We start from the raw sequence: 19,782 nt of genomic DNA, 5'->3' as shown, positions 1-19,782 counted from the left end.
ATACAAGAAAAATGTTACACAAAGGAAAGTTATGTGATCTTAGAGCCACCAACATCAAGCTTGACTTGACCAATATCAAGCTCTTAGGAAAACTGCAAGAGCCACGTATCTAATAACCATAATGGCATCATCATCACTATCTATGATTCCAAAAGAAAAACAACTTTAAGCACATGGTTAAGTGACAAACTTAGCATGCTGCTACTTAGGGAACAAAATGTGAGAAATAACGTGGTATGTGACAACTTGATGCCAAAGACATCGCAATTGATAAATATGTCTCAATATGTATTCTCTTCTCAATCCAAAATAATTCATGTTTTATTTCTTCATTGGCATGTATATAAGTTATCAGATATCCTTGTTTCCTAAATGTTAGATTTTCTTTTAATAAGTGTAACATGTTCGATGTTGAAGACCCATTACCAAAAAGAACAAGCTACAATAGAAAACCTTTTGTCGAGGTGATTGGATTAAATTGGTCATTTGTGAAATCATTTTCACCAAACATTAGCACGATGTAATTGGGTCAATCTAGTCATTTGTGAAAATCATATTCAAAAAAATATCGGTGATGTGTATAGATACTCTCTTCAAGGCATTTATGTTTGCACTACTCTCCCCAAACCTTTTTATTACAATAAGAGCTAGTTTGTTTGTCCTACTACCAAGTGAGCTTTTGACAAGGACATCAATAGTAAAGAGTGGTTGTTAACATAAACTTTAAGGTCTATAAGTAGTGAATAATGTTTTGTAGTAGTAGTAGTGGTGGTGGTGGTGGTGGTGGTAGTAGTAGTAGTACCCAAACCTTTTTACTACAATAAGAGCTAGTTTGTCATACTACCAAGTGAGCTTTTGACAAGGACATCAATAGTAAAGAGTGGTTGCTAACATAAACTTTAATGTCTATAAGTAGTGAATAATGTTTCGTAGTAGTGGTAGTGGTAGTGGTAGTGGTAGTGGTAGTAGTAGTAGTAGTAGTAGTAGTAGTAGTAGTAGTAGTACCCAAACCTTTTTACTACAATAAGAGCTAGTTTGTCCTACTACCAAGTGAGCTTTTGACAAGGACATCAATAGTAAAGAGTGGTTGCTAACATAAACTTTAAGGTCTATAAGTAGTGAACAATGTTTCAAGTGAGCTTTTGACAAGGACATCAATAGTAAAGAGTGGTTGCTAACATAAACTTTAAGGTCTATAACTAGTGAACAATAAGTAGTAGTAGTAGTAGTAGTAGTAGTAGTAGTAGTAGTAGTAGTAGTAGTAGTAGTAGTAGTAGTAGTAGTAGTAGTAGTAGTAGTAGTAGTAGTAGTAGTAGTAGTAGTAGTAGTAGTAGTAGTAGTAGTAGTAGTAGTAGTAGTAGTAGTAGTAGTAGTAGTAGTAGTAGTAGTAGTAGTAGTAGTAGTAGTAGTAGTAGTAGTAGTAGTAGTAGTAGTAGTAGTAGTAGTAGTAGTAGTAGTAGTAGTAGTAGTAGTAGTAGTAGTAGTAGAAGTAGAAGAAGAAAGACACAAGCTTTAAAAAACATATGAAAGAAGTTTTTGACCTCTAACCGTATACAATATTTTTTAAAGCAAAATAGTTCTAAAAATATTATTGATTGAATATGTTAATGCATTTATTTTAAAGTTGTAATAGTGTGGTATACCCAAAATCTCTCCTAATGGTCTCAATAGCAACATCCACGTAAACCTAAGAGACACTTGGAAGTAGAGAATATGGTTGTAAAGGACTCGCTTTCCAACGTATTCACACACCACACAAAGTTGGAGGTAAAGTTTGCAATGAAGGTGGCTACAACAAATAAGAAAGATTTAAGTAAAGTCAAGGGAGTAGCAGCAAAAGTGCAAGAGGATGCCACATAAAAGGAAATAGAAACAACCATCATCCTTTTAGTAATCAATGAAGATACATTAGACCAAAGAAGATTACATCACATGCACATATAGGAGACCTTCTCAATAGATGGCATGAAGACACACAAGAGGAACTAGATGGTAAAGATAGCCAAGCGTGTTCAAAGTCATAGTTGTTAGCTTTGGTATCATGGTGTAACACTAAGCAAGGGTAGAATTAAGTAACCTTAGGTGTTGAAAACATAGAAGATAAAGTTGCAATATTAAAGCAATCAAAATGTTTTGAGAAACTAGATTTTGGATCATATATGAATTTACACGTGTAACTAAAGCACAACTAGGGATATTCCCTAATGGATAGCATGAAGAAACATGAGAAACTAGAGAACAAAGACCGCCAATGATGTTTTGTGTTGTACCAATTTTGAAACCAATCAATATTGAAAAATTAAGGGTTCTATTGGGTGACACCATGGTATATCACCGAATAAGGAAATAACCAAGCAACTTTAGAGCTTGGAGATATAAAGTTGAGATAGTAAAGCAATCAAAACATTTCTAAGAAACCTAAATGTGGACCACAAATGAGCTCATACCAACATAGCTCAAAACATCACCAGATTAGGTGGCAAAGCCATCATAAAAGAGTTCAACAAGCCTAACTCTTAAGCTATTTCGTGTCATTCGCTAATATAGTAACTCCTACAAGCTTAGTAGTTCATTCCTTAGTAGTTCATTCCCATTCATGCCCAGGACAACTTGAAGTGGATTATCTATGAAAAGGTGTTGTTCTATCCTAAGTGCCTTTGAGGCATCTTAGAGGTTAATCTCTCTCTCTCTCTCTCTCTCTCTCTCTCTCTCTCTCTCTGTGCGCCCATATGAGGAACACCTATATTAACAAGTATGCAACTTGGAAGCAAGAGACAGAGAGACCTAGCAATGGAGGTGGTAGTAACTAATAAGAAAAGGATGGATTCGAGGAACACCTACATTAACAAGTTTGCAACTTGGAAGCGAGAGAGAGAGAGAGAGAGAGAGAGAGAGAGAGAGAGAGAGAGAGAGACCTAGCAATGGAGGCGGTAGTAACTAATAAGAGAAGGATGGATTCAAGGAAAAAACAACCATATCACAAGAGAAATATGGAAGAAATTCGAAACAAGAAAGCAAGAAAACAACCAAGATATGGCATACACAAGCTTCTCAAAAGTTGATGAAACCACATTACAAAGGAAGCTTGCATTTCATGCACATTTAAGTGGCACTTGTGATGTGTGACATGTAGAAACACAAGAGGAACTAGATGATGAAGATCACCAGACATGCTTGCAATCATAGATGTCATGAGACCAAATTAAGGCCACCACTGGGGAAAAAAAGGATTTGATTGGATAGTACCACAAAAAATCTTGTTTGAGATGCGTCCAACAACTTGAACTAAGTGAAATTCTCATCCACACAAAAAAGTTGTCTTGTTCCCTTAAAACACAATTGTGAGCTCTACATCCAAAAAGAGATGTTGGACTTTTAGTCAAATACTACTGTTAAGGCTTAACACGCCTGCGAAATTAGATAGATATTTAGAAATAAAACACTAGTTGAAAGGCAAGTAGCATTAACAACCAGCAATAAGGTCATCTAAAAAAAGCCTATGCTGTTGGACAAATTGAATTCGGTATCCAAGTTCAAAACATCTTTCAAATCTGTTCCTTTCTCACTCAAGCAAGCTTGATCGAAGTAACAAGGATTACCATTCATCTCACATGCTTTAAAGTACGCTTTTGAATCAGTGTGTCAAATAATAGTCAAGTATACATTGAACTATTTTGGATCATTGTGTCCAATATAACTTACAAGTCAATCTACATTCAATTTCTGTAGAGGCCACCAAATCCATGATTATAAATGTTAGCACAATGAGATAGATTCTCAAGGACTACTAGATTGAGTTTTTCACCAACATCACCAGTTAAACAATTTAAAATCTATCCTTAAGTCTTACAAGAGCAATAAATTTACCACCTGAATTTTGAGAAATACCTTGGCAAATTGCAGCCTTCTCACATACCATGACATCAATCTAGATCTCATACTTCAGCCATCTCCAAATGAAATTTAATTTGGCATTGCCTACACCTTTATACAGTTTGACTATACAGTTTGACCATTTACAATTTTAGATGTTAACTTCAATGAATAACATAGCCATATAGCCACATAGCAACCACTTCTTTAACTTCTTTGAAGCAGGCCTTATGATCTATTCACTTCTCTTTTTGCTGGTTTAAACATAGTGAGAGTCTAAATTCAGCAAAACCAGGGAGCCATGAGACATCAATCTGCATGTAAAATGCTTCATCCACTGTCCAGATGAAATTTATTGTTTGTACACCTGTACCTTTCCCAGATGCTGTGCATTGTGTGGTATGAATGAAATACTTCAGCCATGTCTAGACAAAACTGGGTATTTCTACACCTCTGCCTTTCCCAGAACCTTGCTGAAGAATATGATCCAATCTACAATTCTTCATCAGTGCTGATTTGAGTTTTGACAGTTCTGAATTCCCGAAAAGAAAGCAGGGATTGGTAAGACTGCTAAGTGTCTGCCATTTGATCGGCAAAACGAGAGAGCCGATCCAAGCAAACCTAGAACAATGCAAGCATCAGAAAACAGTACTGCAATTGCAGAGCTGAACTGAAAGTCACAAGATGATCCTCCTTGTGCAAAAGGAAGGCACATAGATGTTATACTCATCTTAACCCAATTTTTAAAAATGCAAGAAGCAAGCATGCCATTAATTGTGGAGATGGCTAAGCAACTAAAAACTATTATTTATGATTTGGAACAGATTTTGTATCGAAACAAGAAGTTACATTTGAGCATCATTCTAGTGAAGATTAGCACAACATGAAGCTGTTAAAGGATGGTCCAATTAACAGCTCTGCCTAGCAGTCTGCCCTGTAAGCAAGCTATACAGCCAGAAGGACAGTCTGGCATTTGATTCAGTTAAAAAAACCAGCAAGGGCTGAGCAATAATCCTTCTATTCATTGCAAACCTTCTCAGTCTCTCCAAATCCCTCCATGCTTTAACATGCACAGCACTCGTGAGTTGAATCGCAATCCACCCTGTAAGCAAGCTATTCAGTCAGAGGGAGAACCTGACATTTGATACAGTTGGTCAAACTAGCAAGGGCTGAGCACTAATCCTTCCATTCACTGCAAACCTTCTCAGCCTCTCCAAGTCCCTCCATGCTTTAACATGCACAGCACTCAAGAGTTGAATAGCAGTCCGTAGCTCGTGAAGTGTAGTTTTCAGCCTTTTGTTAGAGATTTGCTCATGGACAGGTTTTTTAGCTTTCCTTGCTTTTTCATACTACTACACCTACAGGTACACATTTGGCAACCGCTATTGTGAAAATTCAATTTACACAGCAACAAAAATGACTAGTTAAATATGTTTGGAGATTGCGATAAATTGGATGGCACAGATTATCCAATGTGGGCATACATGATAAAGCATGTTTTGGTTGCCAAACGACTTTGGGGTTATGTATCTGGTTTAGAAGTTAGGCCTGTAGGCCCTATTGCACAAAATGTTGCAGGTTCATCCAGTTCATCCACTATCACAAGTGGATCTTCCGCAACAACCCGTGCTACAACTCCCACTAGTGATCAATTGAGATAGGATAGGTGAGATGCCATGCACATGCTTTGATTGCATTCTCATACAAAAGACAATTTATCCCACATATTTAGTCGTGCATGACGGCCAAGGATGCTTGGAATAAACTTGCTTCCTTGTATCACATATGCAATGAAGCTCGTATAGTATATTTGCACAAACAGCTTGAAATGGAGCACATGACATAGGGTGATTTGGTGATGCCTACATTGCACATGTAAAGAATATAATGGAGCAACTTGTAAATATTGACAAGATTATTTTTTATGCTTCTCTTGTTTCTACAATCTTGACTAGCCTTAGGAGGTTATTTCCCCCTAGCCTTATCTACATGCTTATTTTGGGCATACTTTGCCATGTAAAATCTTCTCTATTGATACCTTTGAATGCACTCTGTGTGGTGCTCTCTCAAGCTTCTTCTTCTCCAAGCTCTGTGTGTGTATTTCTACAACCCTAAATCCAACAATTGGTATCAAAGTGGGCTTCAACCTCTTGGGCAAAATCATCAACACCCTCTGCTTGATTTTTTCCGATCAGGATGAGATTGGACGAGTGTTTGCAGGTCAACAAATACTAAGGGTAAGCTCGTAGACTGGCATCATCTGAATTTTAATTTGGATTCGTTTTAGCTTCCATTTGCACTACTACCAATACTATGTAAGCATTTAATCCTTTTGTGCAAAACTTTCAATAACAAAAATTCCAAAATGTAAGATTTTATCTACTTTGAGTTATGCGACATAGCATAGATTGGTTTTGTGCATATTTTTCTCTATATAGGCAACTATTGCATAAAGTACAATCAATGGCCATGACTAGCAACAATTACATATTCGATATATCAGCTATTGAGGACAAGTTGGATGGAACCAACTATCCACTATGAGCTTATATGATGCGTCATCTATTGGTTGCAAAAGGGCTTTAGAACATTATGCATGGAATTGAAGTACAACCTGTTGGTGTCTTGGAAGCTACGAGTGTAACATAAACATGTCTTGTTAAGGATATTGCACATTCTGATTCTACTCCAATTAATACCAAAGTACCACCCATAGCCACCAAGGACGAGGGGATGAGGGAAAATAGGGGAGGAAGGGGACCTAATAATTATATAGTTTTTCAATATAATTGAGATACTTTATAATGAAACTAAACAAATATGATACCTTAACTAAAAACCTTCTTAAAATCATAAATGTCACATAAAAGACTAAAGATTATATTCCAAGGACTTGAAAGTTCTTAACAATTATTAAATGAACAATGAAAACTCAAATAATCAAATGGAAGTGTAGAAGTGACAATGCCAAATGGTGACTTTAGCATGAGAAGTTGAAACTCAAAACAAATACAAGAAACAATAATGACTAGAACTAACACTCAAGGACGACTACTCACTACTCAGAATAGTCTTTGAAGACTACAAGTGAAACAATACAAACTAAATAATGTCAAGACTCATATAACTAGGAGTTAAGAACTGAAAATATGTATCCTAATCATTAATTAGAAGGAGAATGCTCCATCTCATGTATAACATGATCATCCTCATGCAGATCTCCCTGCTAGGCATGCTCAAACTTGTTGCACCTACTCGTCTTCTTGTTCTTTCTCCCATACCACAAATGGGTCTACAAGTGCAATCACACTCTCTTCCAACATGCATAAATTGGCACTCATAAATACCGAGTCATTTGCTTTTTGCACATCTAAACTATTCCGCTTTTTTGAAGCAATATAAGAATAGGATCTCCGTAGTTGCTATAAATGAGAGGAGCTCACAACAAAACTCAAAATACGAATAGCCAAAGCCTACAACTCAAGCCCTCAGCTCCATAGTCCTCCCACCATAAAGCAGCCCCAACTCTACACCTATCATCTTGTGCATCCTCACTACCATATATGCCACGACAACATCTATACCTTACAAGACCATCTCTGATTTTGCATCTCTCATCATAGTCAAAGACCATCTTCCTTAAAACTGTCAACCAATCAACTACAATCTCATTATCCCTATTTTTACGACACTCCTAAAACTCAACATCCAACACAAATGCAACTGCATGTAGAGGAAAATAATAACTATTCCACCATGTGACACATAATGTGTGCAGCTCCTCGTACCTCTGTGCCATCTAACAATCCTCATCATCATTATCACAAAAAGAAAATACACAACTTCTCAATCATTCTGTCCATAGCCTCATAGACTTTCCGAATACATGGTCCTATAATATCCACAAGTCTCAGCAAATGCATCACTAGCAGCACCATGGCATCAATCCGATGTACATCATCCCAAAATGAGGTATCTTCTACACATTCAACACATTTAATCCCTACAGCAATGGAGAACAATACTCGTCACTAATGAAGATCTCTCTCAAAGCGGCACTGTATGTGCTTAAGCGACCAAGCATCAAAAAGTTATAAGCAACCCATGTTTCTGAGTACTTATAAGAGAATTTTCTTGGATCTCTTGCAAAACTCAGCACGCATAAACTAGTGGTTTAACGCAAACGTCACCATAGCATTTGCTTTCTCAACTACAGGCTCAATCCAATCCAACTTACCAATGTCTTTTATCAAATTATTCAAGCAATGTGCCCTGCAAAAAGACAATGTAATGTGTAGATATGCCTACTGAACAATATCACCTGCAACCCTATTTGTAGGCTCTCCATCCACAACAAGTCCTGTGACTAAATCAGGGCTAACCATCTCAATGCTACTCATCCACTCAATTACTAGTACATCCGTTAACTTGCCAATTTCAGTGTCATCATGAGAATTTAAAAAATACATCTCACCACGTGAATATGCAACCATACCATCAATAGATCGCCTTTGAGTATCTAACCACCCATCTGCAATCAAAGTTACCCCATTTGATTGTCATAAACTTCTTGTGCTTTTAGCGACAATCTCCACTGCACATCTCTCCTCTCTAAAAGAGAAGTACGCGCAGACTTTAAGGATGGTGGAACATAGGAGAATCCTAGTTCTCCAATGTTTTTACAAATGTTCTTGAAGTACTCCAACCTAGTTGCATTAAATGCAATGTGATCATAATAAAAGAATCTCACAACTGCCTGTCTGCATCCTCCTATTTTCTAGCATCCACATGCGCATCAAGAGTGGTCTGCCTAACACATGTCACAGTAGGTGCTGCAAGAGCAATAGAGCTTGACATCTCAAAAGCACCACCACCTATGTTTCTGGTGGAGTAAGCTACAATGGATGATGACCTAGCTGAAATTGGTCTACTAGAAGAAGCAACAGTAGTAGTGCCAAATGAGTACAGATCAATTGCCACCGGCCGTAATACTCTCTTCTATGCTAAAATGGGATCTTGCTCAACAACCTTTTGCTGAAGAAACCGCTTTTTCTCGACTGACATTGGACACTTCCAACTATTGAACTAAAACACACTTTAAACTGATTAGCATCTTTAAACAGTCCCAAAACACGCTTAATTAATGAAAAACACAAAATTGGTCCACTGTTTGAGAGAGTTTCAGTGGTCCTCGAAAACCCTAATTTTTGGGACACCCTTCAACATCTATAAATAGACAAGCTGTCCACCATTTACCATCATTCTTTTTGTACAGGTTCTCATCCCTTTTGTGCAAATTTCAGCCATCTGCCTTTATCCACGTGGCAATCTACCCTTCATGACTACCACTCCTTCCACAGCTCCTCCAATGCCTACCCTTCATGACTACTACCACTCCTTCCACAGCTCCTCTAGTGCCTGGCACCTTCTTCCTCAACTATCGCCCACTATCTTGCGGGCACCCTCCTCCTAGCTGTATTCGGCATTTTTTTCTCATCGCCAGCCCCTCCTGCTGCTTGCATTTAGACTCCACAGTCCCCAGCATTAGGTGGCAGCCCTTCCCTTCATCAAGCAACCTTCTACTGTCAGTGATTGGCACCTCCCTTCACCTAACGATACCTAGTGTGCTTCTCCACCCTCCTAACGGCTCCTCCATTGCTGCATTTACAGCTTTCTACTATAGCCACTCTCCTCAAGGATCATCCTGGTAGTCGCCTTGGTCTTCCAACTCTCTGATGATCAGTGTTTGGTGTTTTCCTCGCCTTTGGCCACTCCAACTGGTGGTCACAACACTCCGGATCCATCTCTGGTGGACGTCACTCTCCAACACTCCATTCCTCTTCCCTTGGGCATTCTATAGACTCTTACATTTATTTACAGCATTCATTCACTTCAAAGTTTCTTCTCTTTGTGTTTGTCTCTATATTTGAGTTTTTCATCTTGTGTTTTGCCTTTAGGGTTTGAGTTTTGCTTGAGTCTTTTTGTTTCATTCTTAGTCATACATTTTGTGTTTCCTCCATGCAAAACCTAGCATATCTTCACATGGTATCAGAGCCGGTGCTCCTCTAAAGCGTATCCTACGGTAATTGTAGAGGCTAGTCTTTGTGCGAGACTCACACACGACTCTATTCTAACTCATAATGTCTCAGGCACCTTCTTCTGGGGATCCTATGGCACCCTATCAAGCTTCTCCACCATTGAAGACTCTCAGAAGGCATTATGATCCCAAGGAGGAGGTAGACACACCTTCTCCTTTACCATCTTCTTCTTCACGTTTTGGTCATCTTACAGATAAAGAGTTTGAAGAGTACTTGCGCATCACGTAGAGTTTAGTTTACACCCCTCCAATGAGTGTTACTACTCCATCTGAACTAATTAGTGAGATTGGCCGCCTCTTTGATCTTGAAGGGACCATGCCATACAGCATGTTTAGTGAGCCATCTCCTTCATCACAACTAGACCTTATATCAAGTTTGTATAACCCTTTTGAGTTCTATGAGCCAATTACAATAAATGTATGGAAGATGTGGTATATGCAATTGCAGATTTGCAAGTTGTTTCAGATGCAAAACTTTGACATGCACATTTTGGTCATCTGAATTTTACTAGTTTGTTATGCTTACAGATATCTAATATAGTGTCTTCATTGCCTACACTTGAGGCACCTACAAAACACACTCATGAGGGCTGCATATAAAATGCAGCATGTCTCCTTCCTAGAAGATGGTTCAGTAAGAGTTATTTGCAAATTAAAGCTTGTACAATGATGTTTGTGATCCAATGCAAACGTCATATTTTGGCAACTACCTATACTTCGTGCCTTCCATTCATGATTGGTATATGCTTTGAAAGCTAAGTCTTTTGTGCTTCAAGCTGTTTGTAAGCATGGCTGAAAATTCGTCAAGATATAAAGTGAGCACTATTTTCACACTCCACTTGCTACCAACCAGCTGTCACAACAAACAAGTTAACAACCATGTTTTTTGTTCATCAGCAAGCCGCCCTACTGCCACCCTGCTGCTAGGAATAGCTGAGAGTGACCTGTTTGCAGCTTTCAGTCCGACATTTCCAGCATCAAGACTATTGCTTTTGCTGTTGTACAAACCGCCCTAGGTGATGTCATCTCTTGGACAGATTGCTGCCTGTGCTTTCACTTGGTGCTATTGCCCACTTCCTAGATCATCCAAAAAGCTGTGTTTCCTCCTCCAGAGGATGTGTTTGCTGCTGCCCACATCTCCACAACTGCTGTAGCTGTGTTTTCTTCTCTGGCTGAATTGGCATCCTCCAACATCCAAGCTTTAATGGTGTGCTGCTTTGAGATCATCTAGAGGTTGTCTCCATAGACTCCCTCTGCTCAGCCTACTCATAGAGAGAGAGTGGTATATAATTTTTTTTCTACTCCTTGGACATATATTATTTTATTCAGTTCATTGAGTGATTCCTTGACTCTAATACTTTTGTGTTTTGTGTTTTCTTGAGTTTATCTTTAGGCTTAGTTTTTTTAGCCTAGTTCGTACACACTTTGTGTTTTCTCTACAAACCATAAGGTGTTCTCCTCGCACTAGTTGTATCAAAGACCAATCCAACACACAAATTAAAACACATGGGAAGGTTGCAGCTGCAAGGTACAACCCCAAGGCCCTCCTTGCTCCCTACCCAATGTATGGCATGCTATGATGAGCTAGAAATAGAATCCTCATTACACATCATGATTGTATACTTACAATATGCTAGATAGGACTAGAAATGGGATACACTAGGCTAGGCATAGTCCTTTTCTAGTTTTTACATGATAGTTGAGACATGGATTATTTTATACTGGCTTGTCTCATAGGCCGATTTGGCCTCTAGTAGGCATTAATCTCTCTCTCTTTCTTTTTCATAAAAGGTAATTGTATAAATGACGAAAAAAAGTATAAGATTACATCATTACAAGATACAGGATGCCTCTAGGCCATCATGCATAAAATCTGAGACATCATAGTGAAGGTACAAAGGAAGCACAATGACTAAAGGGGGGCAAAAGAAATGGCAAGAGGTTTCAACTGACATCTAACAAATGAAGCAGCAACCATTGGAAATCCTTCCTTGGAGAGCACCGAGGCAAAAGAAAGCACACCATAAGCAAATGATATATTTGATTTGTTGAAGCATGATCCAAAAGCAATTGACCACTAATCATCCAATCCTGCCAAGGGACCTCCTAGTCCACAAAGGGGAGAGACTACATGGCCCGTAATAATCTCTTCTTCTAATACAAATCAAGCCGAAAAACCTCTAAGACCATAACACACAAATATCGCACAGAAAGGACAGCCGGAGTGGAGTAACAATATCCAGCCAAGAAGCAGCAATGTCAAGAAGAACCAGGTCAACTGAAACCATAGAGGAGATTTGCCATAACAATAAACCACGAACACAGGCCACATGACCATGGATATCGGAGGCAGAATCAAAAATGAAGGCATTCTGAGTACGCCAAATATGCCACAAAGCTGTCCAACTAAGGAAATGGAAAAGGCAGGAATGATTTGATTGCAAGGCGGACATAGAAGGCATCCTTCCCATAATCCATGAACGAGTTGATATCCGCTGCTAAGTCATTGAGGACCACACACGGGAAACAAAACTCCAATTCTATCGAGCAATAAGGCAAGAGACGAAGAGATGAAGCAATGTCTCATCGCATGTAGTGCAAAATACGCAGTGATCACAAGAGATCTTGCAACCACGCAACACATCCCCAATTGGAAGACCCCAATAAGCAACCTCCGTATGAAAACTTTACCCTGATAACGATTCTTAGACTTCTAGAGTTGGAGAAATCTTTCTTGCCACTTCTTTTTACTGTCATGAATATGCCATATTTTATCAACCTTTCTAGTAACTAATCTCTTGACCTTGACCATTTGATGATAGATCTGATTAGCTGACCTGTTCTCGAAATCATCAAGTAGCATAAACATCCAATCCCGCCAAGGAGACCAAGGCTATAAAGCAAGCAATGGAGAGTACCTCAGAAGCTTCTCCTCCAAATGTCATGATCGCCACAAGGCACCCGAAAGTACTAACAAATGCACTGGAAAGAATAAAGACATGGCTGCCTAGGAATGACACCATCATGGATTGTCTGCAACCCCAAGTGAGCCATCCGATTAAACTTGTCTTGCTACAAGTCTTTATAAGGTCACTCCAACAACCTGGAGGTAGCCAACACTTCTCCTTTCAACGAATTATCCTCCTTATGAAGATTAGAAGGGCACCAAACTGCGAAATGCATAATCTCTTGCCAGGATGCAATCAAATGAGAAAGGAGAAAAGATTGGGAGACCTTAATAGGCCTCGTGAATTCAGCACATGCCACCAAAAAACTTGAATAACCATGCAACCATGCGACATACCAATCTTTTCAATGAAAATTTTTGCAATGTCTGTCTAGGGATGGCTCTGCACACATAAAACCTACAAAAATACCAATCTCAAAGCAACCATATGAAAATTAACATCCAATAAAGTTGCTCCCCCCATTCTTTTAGAAGTAGTCACATGCTGCCAAGAAATCCACACCTGGCTGCATCAGCTTGTGGATCTTTGATGTATGCCATGGTTGCAACTCGCCCTAACATTGCTCATGCAGTGGGAGTTGTTAGCAAATTTATGTCTAACCTTGGCAAACCACATTGGGAAGCAATGAAATGTATCTTCAAATATTTGAAAGGTACACTAGAAAAGTGTATATGCTATGGAAAGAGTACACTAGAGTTGCAAGGATTTTGTGATTCAAACATTGCAGGAGATCTTGACACTAGGAAATCTACTAGTGGGTATGTTTTTACTTTGGCTGGTAGGGCTATCTCTTGGTGCTCAAGATTGAAGAAAATTGTGGCACTGAGTACTACAGAAGCTGAATATGTTTCAGCCACAGAAGCTTCTAAGGAAGCTATTTGGCTTGGTCGTTTGGTCAAGGATTTTGGTCTTTCTTCACGTACTCCAGTGCTTGGTTGTGATAGCCAAAGTGCAGTATGTCTGGCTGAGAATGCCATGTTCTATGCACGTACCAAACACATAGATGTTTGGTATCACTTTATTCGACAGGTCTTGGATGATGGTCTTGTCACACTAGCTAAGGTCAAAACCCAAGATAACCCTGCAGATGTTCTCACCAAGTGTCTTGCAAAAGGCTCAGCATGAGCATTGCATTCATTTAGTGGGAGTTGGTTAGCTTAAAGGTACATTTCGGGCTTTTAAGTGGGAGGTTGTTGGGTGTAAAGTCCCTTCATCTCCGTGTAAATAGTCTTACGGGTGTGAACACACCCTTATTGTATCTTGTACCCTACATATAAATACATTCTTTTATTCTTTGTACCGTCACAAACAGGTACACCTATCTTTGCATTCACTCTCTCTAACTCTCAGCTCAACTCATGCAGCTCACACCTTGATCTCACACTCCATTGCACACTCGCCCCTTCAATTGAAACCTCTATGGCTGCCTTCTAACACGTGTAGACCTTCTTACCCAATGATCTATACTGTTAGGCAATGGGTCTATATCCTCAAGTATGTGCACACCATCACCTAGTGGCTGATTTTCTGCATTTTCTTGCTACTGTAACCTATTTTCAACATGTGCTTCTTACTCTCCTATTCCATCTTGTGCTTCTATTTGTTGTCCATTATCTTTTGGCTGTAGCGCAATAGATTGCTGCTCATTTTCAGCATCAAAAGGAACCAAATCTTCAACTAATGGCTACTAAATGGTTGGCTGTTCATGCTGAAATTTGACCTTCTTTTTGTCAAGGTCACCCTATGTAGTATGTTTCAACAACTTTGCCTCATTAAATACTACATCTCAGCTACGTACTATCTTCCTATCCTGAGGAAGCCAAACTCCAGAACCCATCTCTTCCTCATCTCCATATCCCATGAAGATGCCCTTGATGGATTTCATACCTAGTTTAGTCCTCTGATTTACAGGAACATGCACAAAGGCATCACAACCAAAGACACGCAAATGGTCATATGAAGTAGGTTTGCCAAACCAAATCTCTTCAAGAATGTCACTTTCGAATGCGCGATTAGGAGAGCGGTTTCATGCATGAACTACAATTTTAAGAGCCTCTCCCCAGGACTGCTACACAAGATTAGCTGTGGACAGCACACTTCTAACTCTCTCACAAAGTGTGCGATTATATCTTTCAACCACGCCATTTGATGCAGGATTGTAAGGGGCTGTCAACTCCCACTTAATGCCATGCATAGCACAAAACTTTTTAAGCTCATTAAAGACATGCTCACCCCCATTATCCGTCCTTATAGCTTTTAACTTAAGCCCTTTCTATGTGGTAACAAAAGCATGAAACCTTTTAAAGGCATCCAACACTTCCTTTTTGCTCTTTAACAGATACACCCATGACTTTCTATTGAAATAATCAATAAAAGTAACAAAGTACCATGCACCCCCGTGTGAATTAATAGGCATAGTGCACACATTAGAGTGTACTAAATCAAGAGCATTGGACTTATTGACAGCACCATAGTAATAAGGAGACTTCACATATTTTCCATATATGCAATCATTACAAAAGTCGAGACCAGAGCCTTTTATATCAAATCTCTCTAAAGAGGAGAGAAGCAAAAGGCCTTTCTGGCTCATATAGCCAAGTCTTTTGTGCCAAAGTTCCATTTGTGAATGAACTTTAGCCACAGCCAAGAACTTGCTAGGTAATACTTTACAATGCAAATAGTACAAAGTCCCTTTTGCTGCCTTTAACGATCAGCATAGGGACCTTCCAAGATCCACCACCAAAGGTAGTAAAATATCCTCTTGCATCAAGCTACCCAATTGACAATAGACTTTTCTTTATGCTAGGTACATATCTGACATCCTATAAAATCAGCTCTTAGCCGTTTTCAAGGGCCATGTGAATGGTACCTACACCCTCTATCTCACATGCATGGTTGTTGCCCAAGTAAACCTTGCCTAGGCAACCTATAATGTATTCTGAAAAAGACTCCAAAGAGGGAGTAACATGAAAAGAGGCATCGTTGTCCACTATCCATGATTGTGACAACCCATCATGAGCTAAAAGTAAAGTATCAATTACCTCCTTTTTAACTCCAAAGAGGGAGTAACATGAAAAGAGGCATCATTGTCCACTATCCATGATTGTGACAACCCATCATGAGTTGAAAGTAAAGCATGAATTACCTCCTTTTTGGTGATATGCATATCACCTACTACTGCCATAATATCTACATTGCATAATGTTGCAACAAGTATCTCTTCATTGTCAGGAAGCTCTTTAATGACCACACTAGATGCAACATTTGCCTTTGCAACTTCTTTTGAGGAAGAGTTATCATTATCTTTCTTGTCGTCCTTCTTTTTCTTTCCTTGCTATTTGTTTCTTTCTTGCTCTTTCTTGTAGTACCAATAATCGGGCCTTTTTATGTCCTTTACGTCCACACTGATAGCAAATAACATCCAACAGTTTACCCTTGCTTTAACTCCAACTTTTGCCTTTATTTCCTGCATTAACCCTCTTCTCTAATCTGCCTCTAAGATGATAGGTTGAACCACTGCTTTCTCCATTGGACTTTCTTCTAATCTCCCCATTGAGAATAGAGTCCCTAACACCATCAAAGGTTAAAGCAAGGTGTTGCTTAGTGAAACAACCAAGATTCCCAACTATCATGCAAAGTCGTCAACAAGAAAATAACCTGCAATTTATTATTAAAAGGCTGCAAACAAAAGTCTTGCAACTGACTCAAAATCCCTATGAAAGCACTCAAATACTCAGAAGCTAGCTTAGACTCATCCAACTCCATGTTCACAAGCTTGCACGTGAGATGCACTCAATTCATTGGAGTTATATTTTCATAAGTGCCAATTAACTTTTTCCTTATGGCATAAGCCATATCAAGACGCTTCATGTCTGTAAATACATCATCAGACACATCCATTTTAATGTATGTAATGGCCTTCTTGTTGAGTCTAGCCCAATCCTCATCTGTCATAGCTATAAGCTTGGTTTCCAAGAAAGCATCATCACAATACTTAAGAAACGAAATGCCTTGCATCCTCTCCTTCCACAGATCAAAGCCAGTGCCATCAAACCTCTTGATTTCAAGAAGAGATTTAGTATTACTGTTGCTAGTAGCATTAGTGGTCATTATTCAGCAAAGTGCCAAGTACCAATGCTGTATTTTATGATAGTAAATAACATGCCGAATATTCAGCTAAGTTCAGCCCAAAATTTCAAGAAATAAAAGCAAGATTTGATCCAAATACATGTACAGCAATAGAAAGAATGGCTTTCATTAATATAAATGAGATTTCAGCATATATTCCATACATACACAACTGCAAGGTGACTCCCACTTCAGCAATATCACCAAAAATACATTTGCAACAATCCCAAATCTGCAAATGATCACTAAGACTGCTGCACCATGAATACTCAACAATACATCACCTCAAAAGGAGCTGCCTAACATGTGTATTGCGTACATATGTGCCCAAAAGCACTTCTGATACACAGACATGTCCAAAGTGTGCTGCTCACATGTATCGACAGGACTTGCAAGGGTAAACTATCTCTTAGAAGGTTCTCAAACACTTTCCACTTATATCTTGTGTACGTCACATGTTTCATACGTCGAGAATGGTGAGCTTGAGAGCGTGGCATGTGCACAATATATCCACAGATGAGTCCAATGAATATAAGCATATTCATGTGTAGCATGGAGCCACATTGACTCCACCTTTCCAAGATTTGCACGAGAGCCTAAGAATCTTCGACTTAGTCTTGCTATGGATGTCGTGAATCCATTTGGTCTCCGCTCAACTTCTTACAATGTGTGGCATGTAGATCTTCTTAACTACAACATCTCGCCATGGCTTTCTACGAAGAAAGGACAATTCTCTGCAATTTCTTCAAAATCTCGCAATTGGGAGATTATAAACTCGAATTACATTGCTTATAGCAGCAAGATTGCTTCAGCAATGTCCCCAAAGTGCATTTCACGAATCAATTTTGCTAAAATTCACAGATTTCAACAAAGGCCCCAAAATTTCACTGACCAATCTGCCCCAATTGCATTAATACATGTTCTCAAGAGCATAAAACATGCAAATTTTGCAAAATCCCCAAAATTCTCGGGTCCAAATGTGCCCCAATATCAATAAATTCAGCTCAAGTGAGCAAAATTTCACTTATACATGAAAAGCCCCAAAATTTGTAAGGCCAATGTGCACAATTTTTGCCATTTCCAAGTCCAATGTCATTGTTATGCATGAACAGCATCAAGTCTGGGAAAAGCCCCAAATTTTCAGGCACAAATCTACACAAAACTGAGAACTATGCTTACACACACGAATTGAGGCTTAGCAAAATATGCCACATCATCAAAAAAGTCTCACGTCCTACTGCCTAGTCTCTGTCAGCCGTTGTGTGCTGCCGCCTACCATTGCCTGGGTCCACGCTGTCCGTCAATTCACGAACAGTAGTCACGCTTACTGCCACATTGGTCGTCACGCCTATCTCCGTAAACCTTCAGGTGCTGCCGCCTACCCACAATTGACTACCGAGTTGTTGCCTAGACACTACTAGCTGCTGCTGACCTGGAAAAGCTGCACTTGACCAACCTAATCTATCGCCTTATCAAAAACCCTATTGCATGGTCAAAACGAACGCATGTTGCCCCTCAACGAACTGAAAAGTGAAACGACTTGACTCCTGCTTTGCGCATGCATGCTAAACTGACTCACACTGACCTTGGGAAGCATACACACTTTTGCCATAGCCCTGATACCAATTTGTTGGGATGAGTATGCAATGGGAATGCTAGTCAAAAATGAAGCAGTAGTAGTGTTGAGTGTGTGACTAAGAGAATCCCAAGAAGAGTGTACTAGCTCGTCACAATACACAAAGAATAAAATGTATTTATATATTAGGGTACAAATAAGGGTGTGTTTAATACACACAGAGATTAAGGGACTTTACACCCAACAGTGGGTGCTTGGTATCAATTTGGGCCTACGACATTAATGGGCCTTTAAAATGTCATGTGGTGATCTTAGGACTAGGTACTAATTAATTAATCAATCCCAATCTAAGACCGTTAAAGGTTTGGAATAACTTAGAAGTTCCAAAGGGGTAGGGCAATGTCAAATGAATAATTAATTAAATTTCAGAAAATCAATTCCCAATTTTAAATAATTAATGCTGCAAATTGCTTATGGAAGGCTGCCACTCGGCAACAAACTTGCCCATGCAAAACTAAGGGAAGCTGTTTGGGGGCTAAGAGAGGCTATGCTCAGCCATTTGGAGGCTGATGGAGGAGGAAAAAAGCTGTCCAAGCTGTTGCCAGGGCTGTAGAACTGATTTGCAACCAAAAGGAGGCAACCAGCAGTAGGCAACTGCCCTAGAAGGGCTTTAATACAGGCAACAGCATTGGTGGGCCCTAGAGCAGCAGGCAACCAGCTCAGAGGCTGAAAACTCCAGGTGCCAACATTCCCATGGCTGTGGGCAGCAGGCGACTGCTGTTTAGGGCAGATCTTCAGGACAGAAATTGGACTTTTCTCTCTCCTCAGCCATTTCTCACCTTTCCCAACATTATCTCAACCATTCTCAGCATATCTCAGCACTTCTTGGTGGATAACTGTGATCATTGCTATCAAGACCTTGATTTACAGCAGAAATTAGGGTTTTGCGGTAGAAATTAGGGTTTCTCAGCCACCACGGGATCTGTGCCCAATAACTGAAGACCCCATACTCAAAGTATGAGCTGTGAATTGAGAATTTACAGTTGATCTCAAGAGTGAACCCATTCCCATTTGTTTGGCCTACATGCAAAGAATACAAGGATTGAATTGTAACCAAATTTGAAGCTAGAGGAAGGGGC

At 39.4% G+C, this 19,782-nt stretch overlaps 1 protein-coding gene across 2 annotated transcripts in view; it reads right to left on the bottom strand.

Annotated features, from left to right (window-relative positions):
* Positions 1 to 3,544: 3,544 nt before the first annotated feature.
* Positions 3,545 to 19,782, bottom strand: part of LOC148041051 (uncharacterized) — a 97,372-nt gene continuing 81,134 nt past the window's right edge. The window contains exon 7 of one of the 2 annotated variants that reach the window (XM_087676048.1): positions 3,545 to 4,494. In XM_087676048.1, the coding sequence (XP_087532174.1) occupies positions 4,444 to 4,494 (51 nt within the window). In that variant the 3' untranslated portion in view covers positions 3,545 to 4,443. The remainder of the gene's footprint in view (positions 4,495 to 19,782) is intronic. The other variant, XM_087676038.1, reaches the window with a different exon arrangement.

Source organism: Lygodium microphyllum, chromosome 1 (assembly GCF_053477565.2).
Source record: "Lygodium microphyllum isolate KBCC chromosome 1, Lygodium_microphyllum_v1.1.10, whole genome shotgun sequence".
Classification (NCBI taxonomy): Eukaryota; Viridiplantae; Streptophyta; class Polypodiopsida; order Schizaeales; family Lygodiaceae; genus Lygodium; species Lygodium microphyllum.
The sequence above is the reverse complement of the archived record's forward strand: the minus strand, read 5'-3'. Positions and strand labels throughout refer to the sequence as shown.